The 16,260-nt window shown below is 63.7% G+C and overlaps 1 protein-coding gene across 5 annotated transcripts; it reads right to left on the bottom strand.

Annotated features, from left to right (window-relative positions):
* Positions 1 to 647: 647 nt before the first annotated feature.
* MOB3A (MOB kinase activator 3A) lies at positions 648 to 16,201 on the bottom strand. Of its 5 annotated transcripts, none has more exons than XM_086699627.1 (4): positions 15,821 to 16,201; positions 6,090 to 6,636; positions 3,133 to 3,335; positions 648 to 2,272 (listed from the first exon to the last, which is right to left on the bottom strand). In XM_086699627.1, the coding sequence occupies exons 2-4, from the start codon at positions 6,508 to 6,510 to the stop codon at positions 2,084 to 2,086; spliced, it is 813 nt and encodes a 270-aa protein (XP_086555753.1). In that variant the 5' UTR covers positions 6,511 to 6,636; positions 15,821 to 16,201; the 3' UTR covers positions 648 to 2,083. The 5 variants fall into 5 exon arrangements, with proteins under 5 accessions (XP_086555753.1, XP_086555756.1, XP_086555754.1 ...); XM_086699630.1 differs by lacking the exon at positions 15,821 to 16,201 and adding an exon at positions 11,875 to 12,035; XM_086699628.1 differs by lacking the exon at positions 15,821 to 16,201 and adding an exon at positions 11,082 to 11,830.
* Between the last annotated feature and the right edge of the window lie 59 nt (positions 16,202 to 16,260).

The following is a 16,260-nucleotide window of genomic DNA, read 5'->3' as shown; positions in this document are numbered from 1 at the left end:
ATAACGTGATTCCCGAGAAGCCGCTCAATTCCCACGGAGACAGCACGCCCTCTAGGGGCGAGAAGCCAGCCCTGCCCTGGTTCCTGCGCAGCCCTACCCACCGCCCCTTCGTCTGCTCCCGCTTGCCAGAGACCCACGCCTGGGGGCCCCGGAACCGGGGCACGTGCATTGGAGAGGAACCCCATCTTGCACAGAAGAAAGGGTAGTCGGGGTGAATGACTCAGGTGTCTGCTCAGAGCTGGCTGCCCAGAAAACTCCTGGTTGGTTCTGCCCTATCACGCTGCAGTGGGTTCAACATTTTCTGGCTCCTTCTCCCGCACAGCAGAAAGGCAGAGTGAAAATTGTGCCTAAGCACTGGCGGCAACTGACGAAACAGAGACGGGGGACAGAGCACGTGCCTTCCCCACGGTTCTCAGCCTGCTTTCCGGGGACTTCCATCCTCACCACCCCACGAAATCCTAACTTCACCCATAGCCTGTGCGTCTGTTTACCTATCTGGGGCACTCTGGCGGGCCACCGGCCATCGTGACATCTAGGATCCCTCGCCCCTTGGGGATGAGGGCACCCTGGGGACAATGGCCGTGACGTGTCCCAACACCGGCCCCCCCCACCCCAGGAAAATGGAAATGACCACCAGCAGCCGCGGGTACAAAAATGGCACAATTTATTCTGATGCTCGGGTGGGAACACCCGTGGGCGGGGAGGATGCAGAGGGTCCCTGCCACCGTCCCCGGCCTGGCCGCACGGCGGGAGCAGCTGGGAACCCTGGGGCGCACAGTGGTTCTGCGGTTTGGCTGTGGTCTTGCATGTGAAGGGGCGACATTCGACTGGACAGTTTCCTCGTCCTGGGAGGCTGTCTTGCCAGGCCCCTCCCTGAGCTGGGCCCCGGAGGCTTCCGGAAGGACCGAGGCCCGAGCTCATGTTAATTGCACTTGTTCGGTGTTGGGTGACGGTGCCCCTCACGTCTGCGAGCATCCCAGACACCCAGAGGTACTGAGTTGGCACGGTCCACACTGGAAGGGCAGCCACGGCGAGAGGCCACGGAGGATGTGTGGGCAGGCAGAGGCACGAACTCGGGGCAGAACGGGGCTTCCCGTGGTCACTTCGGTGCAGCCCCCGACGGGGCCCTGGCCACCCCTCCCAGGGCCCGTGGGAGACGGTGGTGGGATTCAGATCCCACAGCCACACAGGGCCACGCAAACAGAGGGTTTTGATGTGAAGCTGGCAGGCTCTGCAGGAGGACATTTGGCCAGGTAACGTTTGGCAAGACTCAAAGATCCCGCCCAGGAGAGCGGTTCCAGGGGACTCATCCTGTGTTGTCCACACGGGAGAGGGGATATTTTTCTAAAGGGGAAGGCAGGCTCACGTGTAGGAAAAGAAAAATCGTATCTTTCATGACCCACGAAGGGGCCCGGGGGGGCCGGGAGGCGGGCTGTGGGGTCCCTGTCGTACCTGTCGTGAAGCAGACACGGGGCTCCCAGGCGCCGGCTGCCCGCAGGGCACAGGTCCGTGCGGGCCCACTGGGCAAATGCAAGTGCTTTACAAACACAGTGGGTTTTCCCAGATGCCCAACACATACAACCACGGAGTCCGAGTTCAATGCCGGCCGAGGAGACAGGCTCAGGGTGGCCAGACCCACGGCTGCTGCATCTGGGATTGGGGAGGACTCGACCCCGGCGCTCAGCGTAGCCGTGACAGCATGGAGCTCCGATCACTTGCTGGGCTTTCTAGAAAGCATGGGCCCACGTTCCGGAGACGTGGCCCTCAGGCTAGAGTGTCCCCTGGGCACTGCCTCGGTGGCCGCAGGGCCGAGCGGCGCTCAGTGGCACATCCGTGCAGTCATTTCTTTCTGTTAAGAACGAGCGGGACGTCAGGTATCGAGACGAGAAGGACAGAAACCACACCCCAGAAAAGCAGATCTGGTCTCAAGGCACCCGCAGGCTTCATTTCTCGCCAAACCTTACGAACAACGGAACAGATAACCGGGTGGCGGGGGCGGGGGGGAGGGGGGGCCCAAGCCATTCTGTGAAGGGCCAAAAAGGCAGCGTTGTCGAGGGAGAGCGGCTGCGGCAACGCGTAAACGCTAAGGCACGAAGACATCTTGCCACGTTCTGCACGACGGCAAGAGCCCGGGAGCCTCGGTGTGCAGGAGCAGCGGGCAGATCAGCACCAGCCCACGTCCTTCACACACAGCCTGGGGAAGTCTCGCTGGCCCCAGAAAGAACTGGAAGCATTGATACGGGAGAAATGATGAGGGTATCGAGGCACGAAGCTAAAAAAAAAAAAAAAAAATCGGGGCACCTGGGTAGCTCACTCGGTTGAGCATCCGACTCTTGATTTCAGCTCAGGCCGTGAGCGTCTCGTGGTCGTGAAATCGAACCCCACACTGGGCTCTGTGCTGACCGGGCAGAGCCTACTTGGGATCCTCTCTCTGCCCCTCCCCCACTTCCTCTCTCTCTCAAAATAAATACGTAAACATTAAAATGAACACGCAAACAAACAAATTGAGCCTCCTTTAAGCGTCTGACTTCAGCTCAGGTCACGATCTCACGGTCTGTGGGTTCGAGCCCCCCAGGGCTCTGTGCTGACGGCTCGGAGCCTGGAGCCTGTTTTGGATTCTGTGTCTCCCTCTCTCTCTGCTCCTCCCCCGCTCCAGCTCTGCCTCGAGCTCAAAACGAATAAACATTAAAAAAAAAAAAAAAAAAAAAAAGAAAGAAATCATTGCTTGGTCTCCAGCCAGGCAGTGAGGACAAGGGTGGGGGAGACTGAGATGTCTGGGCCCGGCCACCGGGCCGCTGGTGTTTGCAGGGTCACCTCCCCAGGGTCCCCGAGGGCATGGCACCCGCATCCCTGCCATGCCCACCAGCGGGGGGCATGGAGCAGCCAGAACCAAAAGTAAGCCCGGGGTGGGGGGGGGGGGGGTGTCCCGTGTGCCTGCCAGGAACCTGAACGGCCCACTCGAGTGTCACTGCGTCACAAATTTGGGCCCGAGCCCAAAGAACCCCCCTCCGCTCCCCTCCGCTGACTTGGGGCCGTGGAGCCGCGGGGGCCGCCGCCAAGCCGGGGGTCTGGGCCCTGTGGACCAGCCCGGGACTCCGGCGCCCCCCCGCCCACCAGTCCCGGCCCGCTCACCAGCGGCTCGAGCTCCTTGGTGTCGATGAGGTCGAACTCCTTGACGAAGTAGTAGAAGTGCTTGTAGCAGGTGTTGACGTGCGCCTCGGAGCCCATCTGCGCGATGCGGTCGAAGTGGTGGATGTAGACGTGCACGAACACGCGGAACAGTCGCGACAGGATCTTCCTCACCACCTGCAGGAAGTTCTTGGGGAACGGCGTGCCTGTGGGAGGGGCGAGAGGCTCAGGGGGGCGGGGGGCCCACCTACCCCCTGCCCGAGCCCACTTGGGTTCCGGCCCGTGGGCGCCGCGCGGGTTTCCAGTGAGGCTTCTCGTCCTTAGCAGACTCCCTGATGGGCCCCCGGGCCTCCTGCCCCCACCCCCGGTCCGTCTTTACCACGTCCCCTCGCTTGCCGTCACCGACGCTTCCTTGGGCCGCGCTGGGTCGCGTCAGGCGCCCCCGCGTGCCCCTTCCACCTCCATCCGTTCACGTCCCTCCGTCCCGCGGCACGGACGGGGTGCAGCCAGCACAGGCAGGTGCGTGCCCGGGACCGGAAAGAGTGAGGGGCCCCCGTCCCCGACGTGAGGGGCTAGCAGCCCAGGGAGAGGACGCACAGAGACGCCGCGCCCTGCGGGAAGCCCCCGTGTGCCGGGCGCACATCCCCCAGGTGGACACACCGGCGCGTGCGGGATGCGGGTGCGGGAAAGCTCTCAGGACGGCGCCGCAGCGAGAGCGGGACGGCCAGCCGGAGCCCCACGCGGCAGGGCCCACGGGGCTGTCTGTCCTCTACCCGGAGGCAAGTGGGAGGGAGAAGGCTCTCTACAAGCAGACCGGACCGTGACGGGTGCAGCCTGACCCTGCGCGTCCCAGGTGCCGCCCTGCTCCCTCCCCTGTATCTGGGCCCAGGTGGCCTCTCGGGGCAGGGGAACGATGGGCCTCGGTCATGGGCAAGCGTCCGAGCGTGGTGAACGGGCCGTTCCCGGCCGACGCTGTGGAGGCTTTGCTCAGGCTCACTGAGGCCTGTGCATGTTCCCCGTCCCTCGACTCTGGACGTGAAACCGAATGGTCTGTGGGTCCCTGCGGAGCAGATGCTTTCCTTGAAAGCCCCTGGAAGCCACGCGGTGGGACGGTCACCTCGAGGGCTGGCAGTCCCTACGCGCTGGGGCCCCTCATAGCGGAAAGGGGCTTTAAGCTCAGAAGGAACATCAGGCCCACAGCAAGCAGACAAACGGAGCCCCGGGGAGCCCGGCTCGGCACCGAACCCACACGGGGCCTGGGTGTGAGGCCGCCCCGGCCCCCGCTGCGCCTCTGTCCTAGGACAGGAGCCGCCAAGGGCACTCCTGGATGAAGGGGGGCAGTTTAAAGCAGGCTGGTCTAGATGGGCCTGACACAGAATCTCCCAGGACTAAGCCGCACACTCTCCTGAGGACTCTCCCGCGGGGTGCGAACCCGGCCCCGTCTGCTCTTACAAAGAAAGTGACACTGGGACACAGGTGCACCCGTTTGTTTATGAACCGCCTACAGCAGCTTTCGGTCTATGACGCAGATGTGAGTCGTCAAGACACATGCCGTGTGGCCGGCCAAGCCGGAGAGATTTACCAACTGGTCCCCACGAGGAAAAGTGCACAACCCCTGGTCCGACATTAAGAGCACAGGCTGGTGGCTCGAGACCCAAGCGGATGCACAAGCGTGAACGGAACCCACACGGGAGCCGGGATGAAGCGTGGACCCCGTCCTTCCCTTGCGAAGCCACAAACCCAGCCCCAGGGGGCGCCCAGCACACGGGACCCCACTCTGTGTGAAGCATTTCCTCTGCCTGCCTGGCCAGGGCCCTGCAAGCCTCAGGGTGACGCTGGCCAGGCCGGACTCCCCCACCCGATGTGACCGTGTGGGACGGGCCTGGGGCCCCGAGAGCCTGAAGCACAAGGGCCTGCGTGAGGCCTCAGGGTCCCACTGGACGGCTGCGAGGCACCTGCCAAGTTACTTTTCTCTGCCTCTCGTCGGTGTCCTGTTCGGTAAGCTTAGGAGTCACCTTCCATGGCGAGGGGCAGGCTTGGGGCCTCAAGCTCTAGGGTGCCGCCCCCCCCCCTCCAGGAGCGGGTGGGACCTGTTGGGGTCCCAGCAGGGCTGGCGGCCACAGTGACGGACGGAGTGCACACGCGGAGGGGGCCCCGGGGGCCGGGCCTGAGACCTGTCTGCCCTGCTGCTGCTCGGGGATGCCGTGTCAACACTGGTGGGGACAGTCGAAGACGTGTCCCAGGGAGTCTCCCGGTATCACTGTAACAAACTATCACCGGCCTGGTGGCTTAAATGCCGGAAGCCACAAGTTCCGAGTCTGTCGCTGGCCTGCTGTTGGTCAAGGTGCTGGAGGCACTGTTCCCTCCGGAGGCTCCGGGGTCAGTCCGTGTCCTTGCTGCCTCTGGAAGCCCACGACCCCTCCCCACTTCCCGGCTGCCGTGCCACCTTCTCTCTCAAGTCGGATCTCACTCTGCTTCCTTCTCACAAGGGCCCTTGTGACGACACTCAGGCCACAGCAGGACGATCCAGAGTCATCTCCCATCTCAGGGTCCTTAACTTAAAGAACAATGTGCCCACCGCGCACGCGCACGTCCACAGACCGTGTTCCCCGCCCACGTGCACATCCCTCGGCCGCGAGCAGGAGCGAGGCGCCCACCCCCGCTGCCCCGCGGACGGACCCTGAACGCACGACGCTCAGGGTGGGAACCAGACACGAGAGGCCACGCGTGTGAAACGTCCAGAACAGGCTCATCCACGGACAGGAAGGGGGCTCATGGGTGCTGGGGGAGGGGGTGCTGGGGGAGGGGGCTTCTTTCAGGGTGGTGGAATGTTCCAGAACCAGTTGTGGCACTTGCATAAATCTGCGAACCTATTGCTAAACGCCCTGAACTGCCCGCTCGAGACGGGCCGACCGTACGAACGCGAGTCCTACCCGCCCGGCCCGGCCGCCCCGACTCACCAACGTGGGTGGGAAAGAGCTCCTCGTTGTTGATCTGCACCTCGATCCAGTCCATGAGCAGGTCCATGTAGCGGGGGGCCGACAGCGCCGTGGGCTTGCGGAACTGGTGCTCGTCTTGCCAGCGGTACTCGTACCTGGGGCCGCCGGACATGACCGGGCAGGACTGCTCCGTGCACTCGTCGCCGATGGTGCCGTAGATGAGGTTGACGCGGTTGAAGAAGTCCACCACGTGCACGGCCACCCAGTCGCTGAGCTCCTCGCCGGGGGGCAGCTGCACGGCCAGCTTCAGGTCGAGCCCCGCGTTCAGCGACGCCTGCGCCTTCTTGTGCAGCTCGAACCGCTGGGTGCCCGGCTCGAACTTGCGCTTGGGCCGGAAAGTCTTGTCCTTGTTGAAAACTTGCTTCAGGAAGGGGTTGGACATGGTGGCCCCGTGCCCGGCCCGTGCTCCCCGGCGAGGCCTCTGCAGAGTGGCCCCGGGCAGGGCGCTGCGGTCAGCCGCGGGGACGGGGGACCGGAGATTCGCGGCGTCCCCGGCCTCCCCCGAGATCTGGAACACAGAAAGGGGAGAAGGGTCACCTGTTTCTGGAAGCCCTCTTTCGGAAGCACACGGGGCTGGATCGGGAGGCCCCCGAGACTCGTGGTTTTCAGTTTCATGGAGAGGGCGCCGGTGGACACAATGGTCCGCCGCCTCGGCAGAAGGCGTTGAGGCAAAGCCCCCGACGAGCCAGAGCTGGCGGAGCCCCCGCTGTACAGCGGGAGGGGTCGTGTGCAAAGCCACGCAGCGGCCAACGGCGACCGCAGCAGGTCAGTGGCGGCCAAGGGCGAAGGGAGGTCTCCATCCCTGGGACCTGCAAACGGACCTTATTTGGAAAAGGGTGCTTGGTGGAGGTGACTGAGCATCTCGGGACGCACTCCTCCCGGGTTATCCAGGTGTCCCTGGTCCGATGACGGCTGTCCTCGCAGAAGGACACGCAGACACACGGGAGAAGGCTGCATGAGGATGGAGGTCAAGGGGGGGCACCAAGGGTGGCCAGCACCGCCAGGGCCAGGAGAGGGCCGAGAGCAGACCTCACCACCCTGAGGACATGCGCAGAAACCGCGCTCCCAACGGACGGACGGGAATTCTGGGGGGACACGCTGCCCTGCCCCACGGGGCCTGCCTAAGAGGCCCGGACGAGCCCGTCTGGGTCCTGTCTGTCCAAGCTGGGACCAGGATGGGCGCCCACTGGCTTCTGGGGACGCGGCCCTGCCCAGGGGGGTGAGGGCCCTATCTCCCCCTACTCTTCCAGCCTCTCTCTGTGCTCCGTGTCCTGTTACCTGGGACAGGACACGCCCCACGTCAGGGAGTGGGAGAGCACGCAGTGGAGCACGTGAGGCCAGGTGCTCAGGCGGGACACAGTCACCACGCTGTGCCTGGCACTGCCCATCACCCCACACTGTCCCGGGAGCGAAGGCCGGGCTGCGATGGGGGAGGCCGGGTGCCAGAGTGGCAGGCGGGGCCGGGGTCTCGGGAGTTCACCAGACAGAAGGCGCAGAAGGGGAAGCGCGGGGAGAGGCGGAAGTGCCAGGCCCCGCCCTGCAGCCCTCCAGGCCCCGCCCTGCGGCCCCGCCCTGCAGCCCTCCGTATCCCTCCTCCATTTGCTGCCTACAATAAGTAACCTTTTCCGACTTCACCGCAAATGCCCACCCCCGCCAGCTTCTCCTTTACTTAAACTGGGGGGGGGGGGCTCATTCCTCTGACTCCACCCCTCAAGACCCAGCACGTGGCTCTAGGAAAGTACCACAGACTCAGGGCTCCTAACAGCCCAACCGTGGTATCAGAAAGTTCTAGAGGCTCCAGGTCCGAGACGGCCCTCCTGGGAGTCCTCGCCTTTCCCGGCTTCCAGGGCGTCACATCTTTGGCCATCGGCCCACATGGCTCTGGCCTCTGCTTCCCTCATCAAGCCCCCTTCTGCAGGGACCCCACTCACCCCCCAGCCCCCACGGCGGCCCCCGCAGAGAACATGCACCACAGGCGCTACCTGTCCGGGTGCAGGGGTCCCCAGACTCTTGGAGATGAGTGCACATGGCGGCCCGGGATGCAGGGAGGGTGACCCAGACGGCGGGCTGGCAATGGGGGCACCTGGGCTCCCAGCAAACACTTAGAGCTGTCATGGCTCCACCACGGCCTGTGGCCCTCTGTTGCCAGGACGTGGGAAGAAGGGGCCTCCCGGGACCCTGGGCCCTGACAAGGTGCCCCCAGAGCCGGCGACTGCATTTCTGGGGCCACGTGCGGCCTGTGCACCTGCCTCGCCAGAACTGGGCCGACTCTGTGCCCGCTGTGGCCGAGCTGGGAGCCCCAGCTGAGCGGTTTGGGCCGTGTGGACTCTCGGCCACGAGACTTGAAGAGAGATTGCTCGCAGCTGAAGGGCGCCAGCACCCAAGCAGAGCCTCGAGAGCTGGTCCTTCTGCGGCCACCGGCGGCCAAATGGGAGGTGGCGGCAGACATGGAGGGACCCCGCTGCCACCCTCCCGCCTGCTCACAGCTGCCCCACCCGGCCAGCGTCAGCCTTGTCCTCGGTGTGTCCCCAGGGCCTGCTCCCGGGGCTGAGGCAGCACCTGACGTGCAAGAGTGTGAAGCAGGCTCCCTGCCCTGGTGAGTGGGCAGGAGACGGTGGGAAGGATAAGGGCCTCCAAAAGCGTCCCCGTCCTGGTTCTGTGACCGGGAACCTGTCACTTCACTTGGCAGAGAGGACCCTGTCAAGGCCCCTGAGGCGGGGGTGACCCTGGGTGCCCCAGGGGCCCAGCGTCCTGGCGAGGTCCTCACGAGAGGGAGGCAGAGAGATGGGCAGACCCCATGCTGCTGGCCGGGAGGATGAGGAGAGGCCGCGGGCCGAGGATGAGGAGAGGCCGCGGGCCCAGGATGCGGGGCCTCTGGAAGCCAGAAAAGGGGGGAAAGGGGGCTCCCTGGGGCCCCAGCGGGGGGCAGCCCTGCCCACGCCTTGGTGTTAGGAGTTTCCAGCCCAGCCCTGCCCACTCCACTTTGAACTCACGACCTCCAGAACTGTGAGGTGACAGAGGTGTGTGGCTCCAGGCCACGGAATCCGTGGTCACTTGCCGCAGGGGCCCCAGGAGATTCAGGAGCCACCAGTTAACAGGCCCTGTGGAGTTTCATAACGAGCCTGGGCACAGTGACTCGCTGCGGACGACACTGCGGCAGCCCAGCCTGGCTACCTGTGGGCCCAGGCCCTTCCTGTCTGCGGCGTGGCTGGCGAGGCCTCCCACCCTCTGCGTGGACAGGCAAAGCCCCACCACTCCTCTGGGCCCAGCTGAGCTGCGCTCAAGACGCAGGAACCGCGCAAAACACAGAAGGTGAGCATCAGGGTCGGAAGAGCTGACCGGAGACAGTGGGGTCAGAGGGACGGAAAAACCAGCACTCCCACGACAACAGCCGTCACCACAAAGCCCGTCACCAGCGCCAGCGAGGACAGGCAGACCGGAACCCTCGGGCCTGGCCAGTGTGCGCGTAAAAGGCAGCGACCACTGGGGACAACAGCCCAGCACGGGGCTACCCCGGGGCCTAGCGATGCCTCTCAGATCCACAGGCAAGAGAGGCGACAACACACGTGCACACGAAACATACACGCGTGTTCACGGCAGCGCAATTCATAACGTTGACCAAAAAGTGGAAACAACCCAAACGTCCATCAACAGGTGACCACATGAACCAGCTGGGTCCGCCGCACATGCACACGTCCCTCGGCTGTGAGCAGGAGTGAGGCGCCCACCCCCGCCGCCCCGTGGACGGACCCCGAACACACGACGCTCAGGGAGGGAACCAGACACGAGAGGCCACACGGAGTGTGAGTTCGCGGGTGTGAAACATCCAGAACAGGCCCATCCAGGGACAGGAAGGGGGCTCGTGGGGGCCGGGGGAGGAGTGGGGGTGACGGCTGATGGGGACCGGGTTTCCTATGGGGTGATGGAATGTTCTGGAACCAGAGGAGGTGCCTGCACAGCCTTGTGAACTGAAGACACAGGGCTGTGCGCTGTCGATGAGTGGGCGTAAGGCACGCGGATGTTATCTGAGAAAGGGGGGGGGGCACGGGCAGGCCTCTATCCGGGGCCCTAAACGGCTGAAGCGTCCCTGTTCGCTCGCACCGAGGCCGGCGCGGCTTGTAACCCCCGCTCACGGGGCCCTGGAGCAGCCACTGAGAGGCACAGAGAGTGGACGGTGCTGGGACGACTGGAAGGAGGGAGGTCCCGCGATGACCCCCGGCCGGTGGCCCGAGGTGCCTGTGCTCCGACGAGGTCATGGGGCGACAACGGAGAGAAGTGCGTCCGCTTCCCTCCCCAGGGTGGCCCCGGGGGCTCTGGCACCATCGACCGCCGCCTTGGTGGATTCGGCTTTACGGTCACCCCCAAGCAGTGCGGCACCAACAGCGGGCCGACCGGGTCTCCCCGGGGCACTGTGGGGTGGCATCCCCACCCCCCGTCGTGACCAGGGTCCCCTGGGGGCCGAGTCACCTCGGGCGAGACCCTGGATTAGAAGACCATGTCTCCGTACTGCCTGGTTAACGATTACTTAGATCGGAGTTTCCATCCTGGCGGCGGGGAGGGGGAGGGGCCAGAGCGGGACCCCTGGGCTGTGGGTGAAGCCACCACCCTTTCTGCCCGGCCGCGTGCCGCCACGGCGGGCCCCCTCTCCGTTATTCGGCCCTCTGCCGGCCTAACCCAAAGCCAGTGCCAGCCCCCCTCCGGGCCGGGGCCGGTCCCCCCTGCGGCCCTGTGAAGCCTGCACAGAACCGGTGTGGCCGGGGCAGCCGACCCTCCCTGGTTCCAGCGGGAGGGCCTGGGCGGTGGGAAGGTGGCGCCTCAGAAGACGGGGCGCAGCCACACCCACCCCGACCCTCTGTCAGACCGGCCGTGCGCCCCTGGTGGGCCTGTGCTGGACACGCCGGCGCGGAACCCGCTCCCCGCCTACGCCCAGTAACGCCCAAGCGGCCTGCACACCTGCCCAGGGGGGCGCGCTGCAAACCTGGCCGCTCTCAGGCCCCTCTGGGGACAGGTCAAGGGACAGGAATCCCCTGTGGGCCACCTTCTGCTCCTCCTCCGACGTGGCTTAGATACTTCCTCGTTCGAGGTCTGTCTTCAACCTGCAGACTCCCTTCCGCTTGAGGAGACAGGGTGGGGGTTATGTCTAGCCAGACGGGGGCCACCGCAGCCCCTCCTGTGGGTCGCCTGATTCCCCGGCTCCTTATTCACCGCGGCTAAGCTACGTCCCGGACAGCAATCCCGGGGCGAGAGAAACACAGCCCGCCAGTGCCCTGCTGTCGCTTTTTACCTGGAGCCTCCCGGGGATGGCTCTGGGAATTTAAGCTGAGACCCTGTCACCTGGGGACACAGGACAGAAGCACGCCGTGTGACATGGGAGTGCAGCCTCAGGGGTACCGCAGGGCGGTGGTCTGTCTGCACGCCTTCGTGCCACGGACCAGACGCACACGGGGATGGTTCTGGAAGGTGGGGCGGGGCAGGGCAGTGGGGGGCTTACAGGGCTCCTGCCTGCTTTTGGTCTCTTCTCAGGAAGTGGGAAGGTTTTTTAAGTGGAAACAATGATTTCCTAAAAAACTTCCCTGATGGTAGAATTCCCCTCAAAAGCAAACAGCTTTCTCTCAGGAACACATGCACCCCCCTCCCGACCCCCGGACGAGGGGCGGCGGCCCCCAGAAGGTGCCTTTGCCTTGAGGGGCGGCAGGAGCCCAGGGTGCCCGGGAAGCCCCCCCACCGCCGCCCCTGGTCCCATTACCAGCTCTTCCCGGAACACCTCCGCGGTTGGCGCAGGGGAGGGTGGGGCAGGGGATTCGGTGCTAAGGGCTCCGGGGGGGGGGGGCTGTCCTGGTGCTTCCCACAGACGAGATGTGGCGGTGCTCAGAAACTTCTAGACTGAGGAAGGTAAGCCGACAAACTACCCCGCCCCTACCCACACCCTCCTCACCCCCCCTTTTTTTCTGAAAACCAAACACAACACAGTCCCTCTAAGCACCCCCTTCCCCCTCCCCCCTCCCCCCCCTCCCCCGCCCCGGAGAGGCCCAGAGCTGCGGCTGCCGCTTCCTTCCGGTGCCCCCACACCCTGCCCTGGCCCTGGCCCTGACATGCTGCCGCTAAGGGGACCCTGCCCTGGAGCTGGGGCTCCAGACAAACAAGCCCCAGCCTCAGAGGTCGGTCCCATATGTTCCAGATCAGCAAACCCCGGCTCCTGGCCTAGCGGCTGAGGTTTGGCTGGAAGGTGCTGGAAGCCCAGGCTCTGTCCTGTCAAAGGCCACACCCCCCAGCGCTGTCTTCTCAGTGTCCCCACCGCTGGCTGAGTGGGAAGGCCACCTGCCGTCCTGCGGGACTCACACAAAGGTGGCCCCAGCCCCCAGCCCCCCACCCAGGGTGTGCGGCTTTGCTGGCATCCAGCCCACATGTCTTTGTTTTCGGGGCCAAGTTCCCCAACTTGTCCTGCAGGAAGTGGTTTGCAGAGATCACTCCAGGCCGGGTGCCATCGAGGGGTTCCGTATACTCCCGCCCTCGTGGTAGTTCTTTTATGTTTTAACCAATTGTGATACAGTTCACACGTAAGTAACTTAAGGTACACAATTCAACGGTTTTTAGTAAGATCACAGAAGAGTGCAATCATCACCACTAATTCCAGAACGTTCTCATCACCTCAAAAGACTGCCCATCAGCAGTCACTCCCCATCTGTCTATCATGGGTGGAATCGTGTCCCCCCCAAACGGATGTTCAAGCCCTAACCACTGGCACCTGTGAGTGAGCCCTTGTTGGGAAACTGGAATCTTTGCAGATGTCAAGATGAAGTCATACCGGAGAGGGTGGCCCTAAATCCAAGGACACACATCTTTATGAGAACCGGGAAATCCGGACGAACACTCGGAGACGTCGGCCATGTGACCGTGGATGCGTCGCAAGCCGAGGGATGCCCAGGATGGCCTGTGACCCCCAGGAGCTGGGAGAGGCAGGAAGGGCCCTCCCTGGAGCTTTGAGGGGCAGATCGCAGGGCAAGTAGGGGGCGGGCTGGGGATCTGAGCCCAGGACTCCCGCGCCCCCTGCCTGCGCTTCAAGGGGGTGCTGGGTGCACTGGGGCCGCCGCGGACGCCGGGCCTCTCCTGCCACAGAGGCAGATATACAAGGACTGTGACGAAACCGTGTCCCCTGGGGACAGAAAGCACAGTGTGACAGAGACCAGGGGTGGCTGTCTGCTCAGGAGCCGCGCCTCTTCCTTCTAGGCCTCCGCCTGAGGTTTCAAGGGGCCCTTTCATTGAGCAGAGGCCCGCAGGTCAGCAGGGGAAGCTGCTCCGCTCCCGTCCCGACGCAGACTCCACTAGCTGACTGACCAAGCTTCCTTTTAATGTCAGGATGCTCAGGATGTGGACTGGACTCTGAGAAGACCCTGGTCTGAAACGGACACAGTGTGTCCACAGCAGGCCAGGCCCATCCACTCACAGATGGCGCTCTCTCCAGGGTGCTGTGCCTGGGCGAGACCCTGGGGCCGCTCCATCTCCAGGGACAGTGGGCCATGTCTGGAGACGTCTGTGGCCGTCACGACTGGGGTGTTCCTGGCATCGAGCACGGGGGCCTGGAACGGTGCTCAGCCCCCACAGCGCCCGCGCACCCCCAGAGTGACCCAGTCACAGATGTCTTATTTTGAACTCAGGAGACACAGAAACGCCCGTCTCCTTCCCAGAATCGGGTTTCTGACGTTGGATTCCCCTTTTTCGCTTAAGCAATCCGGACCTCGAAATTCTAGGAAATCAGGAACGGGGCCCTCCAGCTGGGGCGTGTCTAAAACTTCCCAGAGTAAAAGTCCAACTTCTAAGCCGGCTGCCTGGGGAATTTTTGTAAAACCCCCACCGTATGAAGTGCTGGGGAAGGGAGAACAGCGCCCGGAAACATGATTAAAGGCTGACTTTTCACTGAGCTGTCTTGGCTTTGGGGCATTTGTACGTACGAAACAAAGAGACTTAAAACTGTTCAGAAAAGATTCGGGAACGGCACTGGCATTTCTGAGAAGCCCCTGAGGGACTAAAATAACCACTTTTGCTTCTGCTGAGACAGAGGGAGGCGTACCTAGAATTCAACCCGTCAGGTTACTAAGGGCGTCTGGTACTCGAACACCATGCTCAGCGCTGTGCGGGGTAAAGATGGTAACGGCGCTCTCTCCTTTACGAAAGTTCAAGTAAAAAGTAAGCCATCGAGCCGCACAGAGACACGGAGGAGCCTCAGACGCACAGCACTGGGTGACAGAAGCCAGGCTGAGGAGGCGACACACGGGGTGGTTCCAAGTCCAGGATGTTCTGGACAAGGCAGGACCACGGAGGCACGGCTGCCGGGGTGGGGGAGGGTGAATGGGGGGAGCACAGGAATTTCGGGGCCGTGGGTCTACTCCGGACGACACCGTGGTGGTGGGCAGGTGTCCGTGACATTCGTCCGAACCCACGGGGTGTGCCGCACCAGGAGTGACGTGTCCGCTGTGGACCGTGGTTCGTCACGTTCGGTGCTGGGTGGGGATGTCGATAATGGGGCCGCCGGTGCGTTTATGGGGAAAGGGAGTCTATGGGAATTTCCTGTACCTTCCACTCAGTTTTGTTGTGAGCCTAAAGCTGCTCTAAAAAAATAAACTCGACTTAAAATTATGAGTAAGGTTGATTCAATTACGATCCACCAAGCATTTGGTTAAATCTTCCAATAGTTAACTCTATTTAGGAAACACCTAAAGCCGCGGCGGACAACGAATCCTGGGAAACAGGAGTTGGATACACATCCGCGGACAGGATGTCAGAAAAAGCACTAGAAATGTGACATCTGCCACAGGCACAGTTTCAAATTATCCAGGAGCCTCAGTGAAAAGCGAAAAAGTGACAGGAAGCAGGTGAAGTCGCTGTTAATACCGTATGGCATTTAGCCCCAAAATGCCAAATACATCTCGACACCTAACGGACACAAAACGTCACAGACCCCTTTTGCTTTTTGTTGTTAAACAGACTTTGTCTCCAAGACTTGTATTTGGCACGTGCGGCACACCCCAGTTTGCACGAGGCACGTTCCAAGTGCACACTGGCCACACATGGCCAGCGGCTGTGGCACGGGACAGCTCGGCTCTGGAGGGGTGAATGAGAGAGGAAGCCACGTGTGGGGAGACTGGAGTGATGCGTGGCTGTTGTCTGAGGTGGGTGCCCCCAGCAGGGAGGGGAGGAGGCGGGCGCCCGAATGGGGCAGGGGCAGCGGGCACTTCACTTGCTGCACCCCATTGGGAATCTGTAGATTACAGACCACCCCCAGGCGACCCCAAACACGCAGGGGTTGAGCAGTCTTGAGCGTGTCAACTCGCAAGCACGGGGGTCAGGACCTGGGGGAGACTGCAGGGCCCTGTCCTGACGTTGGCCAGGCCTGGGACCTTTGTTACCACTCCCGGCTGAACCTGTAACCGGGCCAATAGGAGCCCCCGAACTTTATGTGGGGTGGAAGAAGGCAGGGATGAGGAAGCAGCTGGCTGGGACCATGTGTCCAGAATCAAGTCCACAACCAGAAAGTGCAAGTGGACTCGCGGGGTGTGCGATAGGCAAAAGTTCACGCCCATCGTACCTCTCCCATCCGCCGCTCCCCGGGGACCCGGCCTCCCCGCCGCCCGCGTCCACCGCTCCCCAGGGACCCGGCCTCCCCGCCGCCCGCGTCCGTCCCTCGGAGGACCCACCTGCGGTCTCACGCCCCCACCGGTCGGGCGGGTCTCGCGCCTGCCCCGCGTCCGGCGTCTTCCGTCCGGTCCCCTCCGCCGCCCAGGAGGAACAGCGCCCACGGCCCGCCCCCGCCGCCCCGCCCAGCCAGGTCCACTTCCGCTACCGGCCTAGGCCTCCCCGGAAGCGGAGCCGGAGGGGGCGAGGCCTAGAGCGGGGGGAGGGGAATGCTCCCCGCCGCTGCGCTCTCTGTTGCCGGGCAACCGGAAACGGGCGGTGACGTCATTGGCCCGGGCCAGGGGCTCAAGGCCGGCCGGTGGAGCTGGCGCAGTGCCAGGAGCGCGAGCGGGTCCGCGAGACAGGGCCAGCCCAGAAGGGAGAGCGTGCGCGTGCGCGTGCCGTGCGCGCGGGCATGGGGCGCGGCGTGGGGGCGGGGCCGGAGGCGGGGCCGGTGCAGCCC

Source organism: Puma concolor, chromosome A2 (assembly GCF_028749965.1).
Source record: "Puma concolor isolate L17-30 chromosome A2, mPumCon1.1.hap2, whole genome shotgun sequence".
Lineage (NCBI taxonomy): Eukaryota > Metazoa > Chordata > Mammalia > Carnivora > Felidae > Puma > Puma concolor.
Note: the sequence above shows the minus strand (reverse complement) of the source record. Positions and strands in the feature narration are given on the sequence as shown.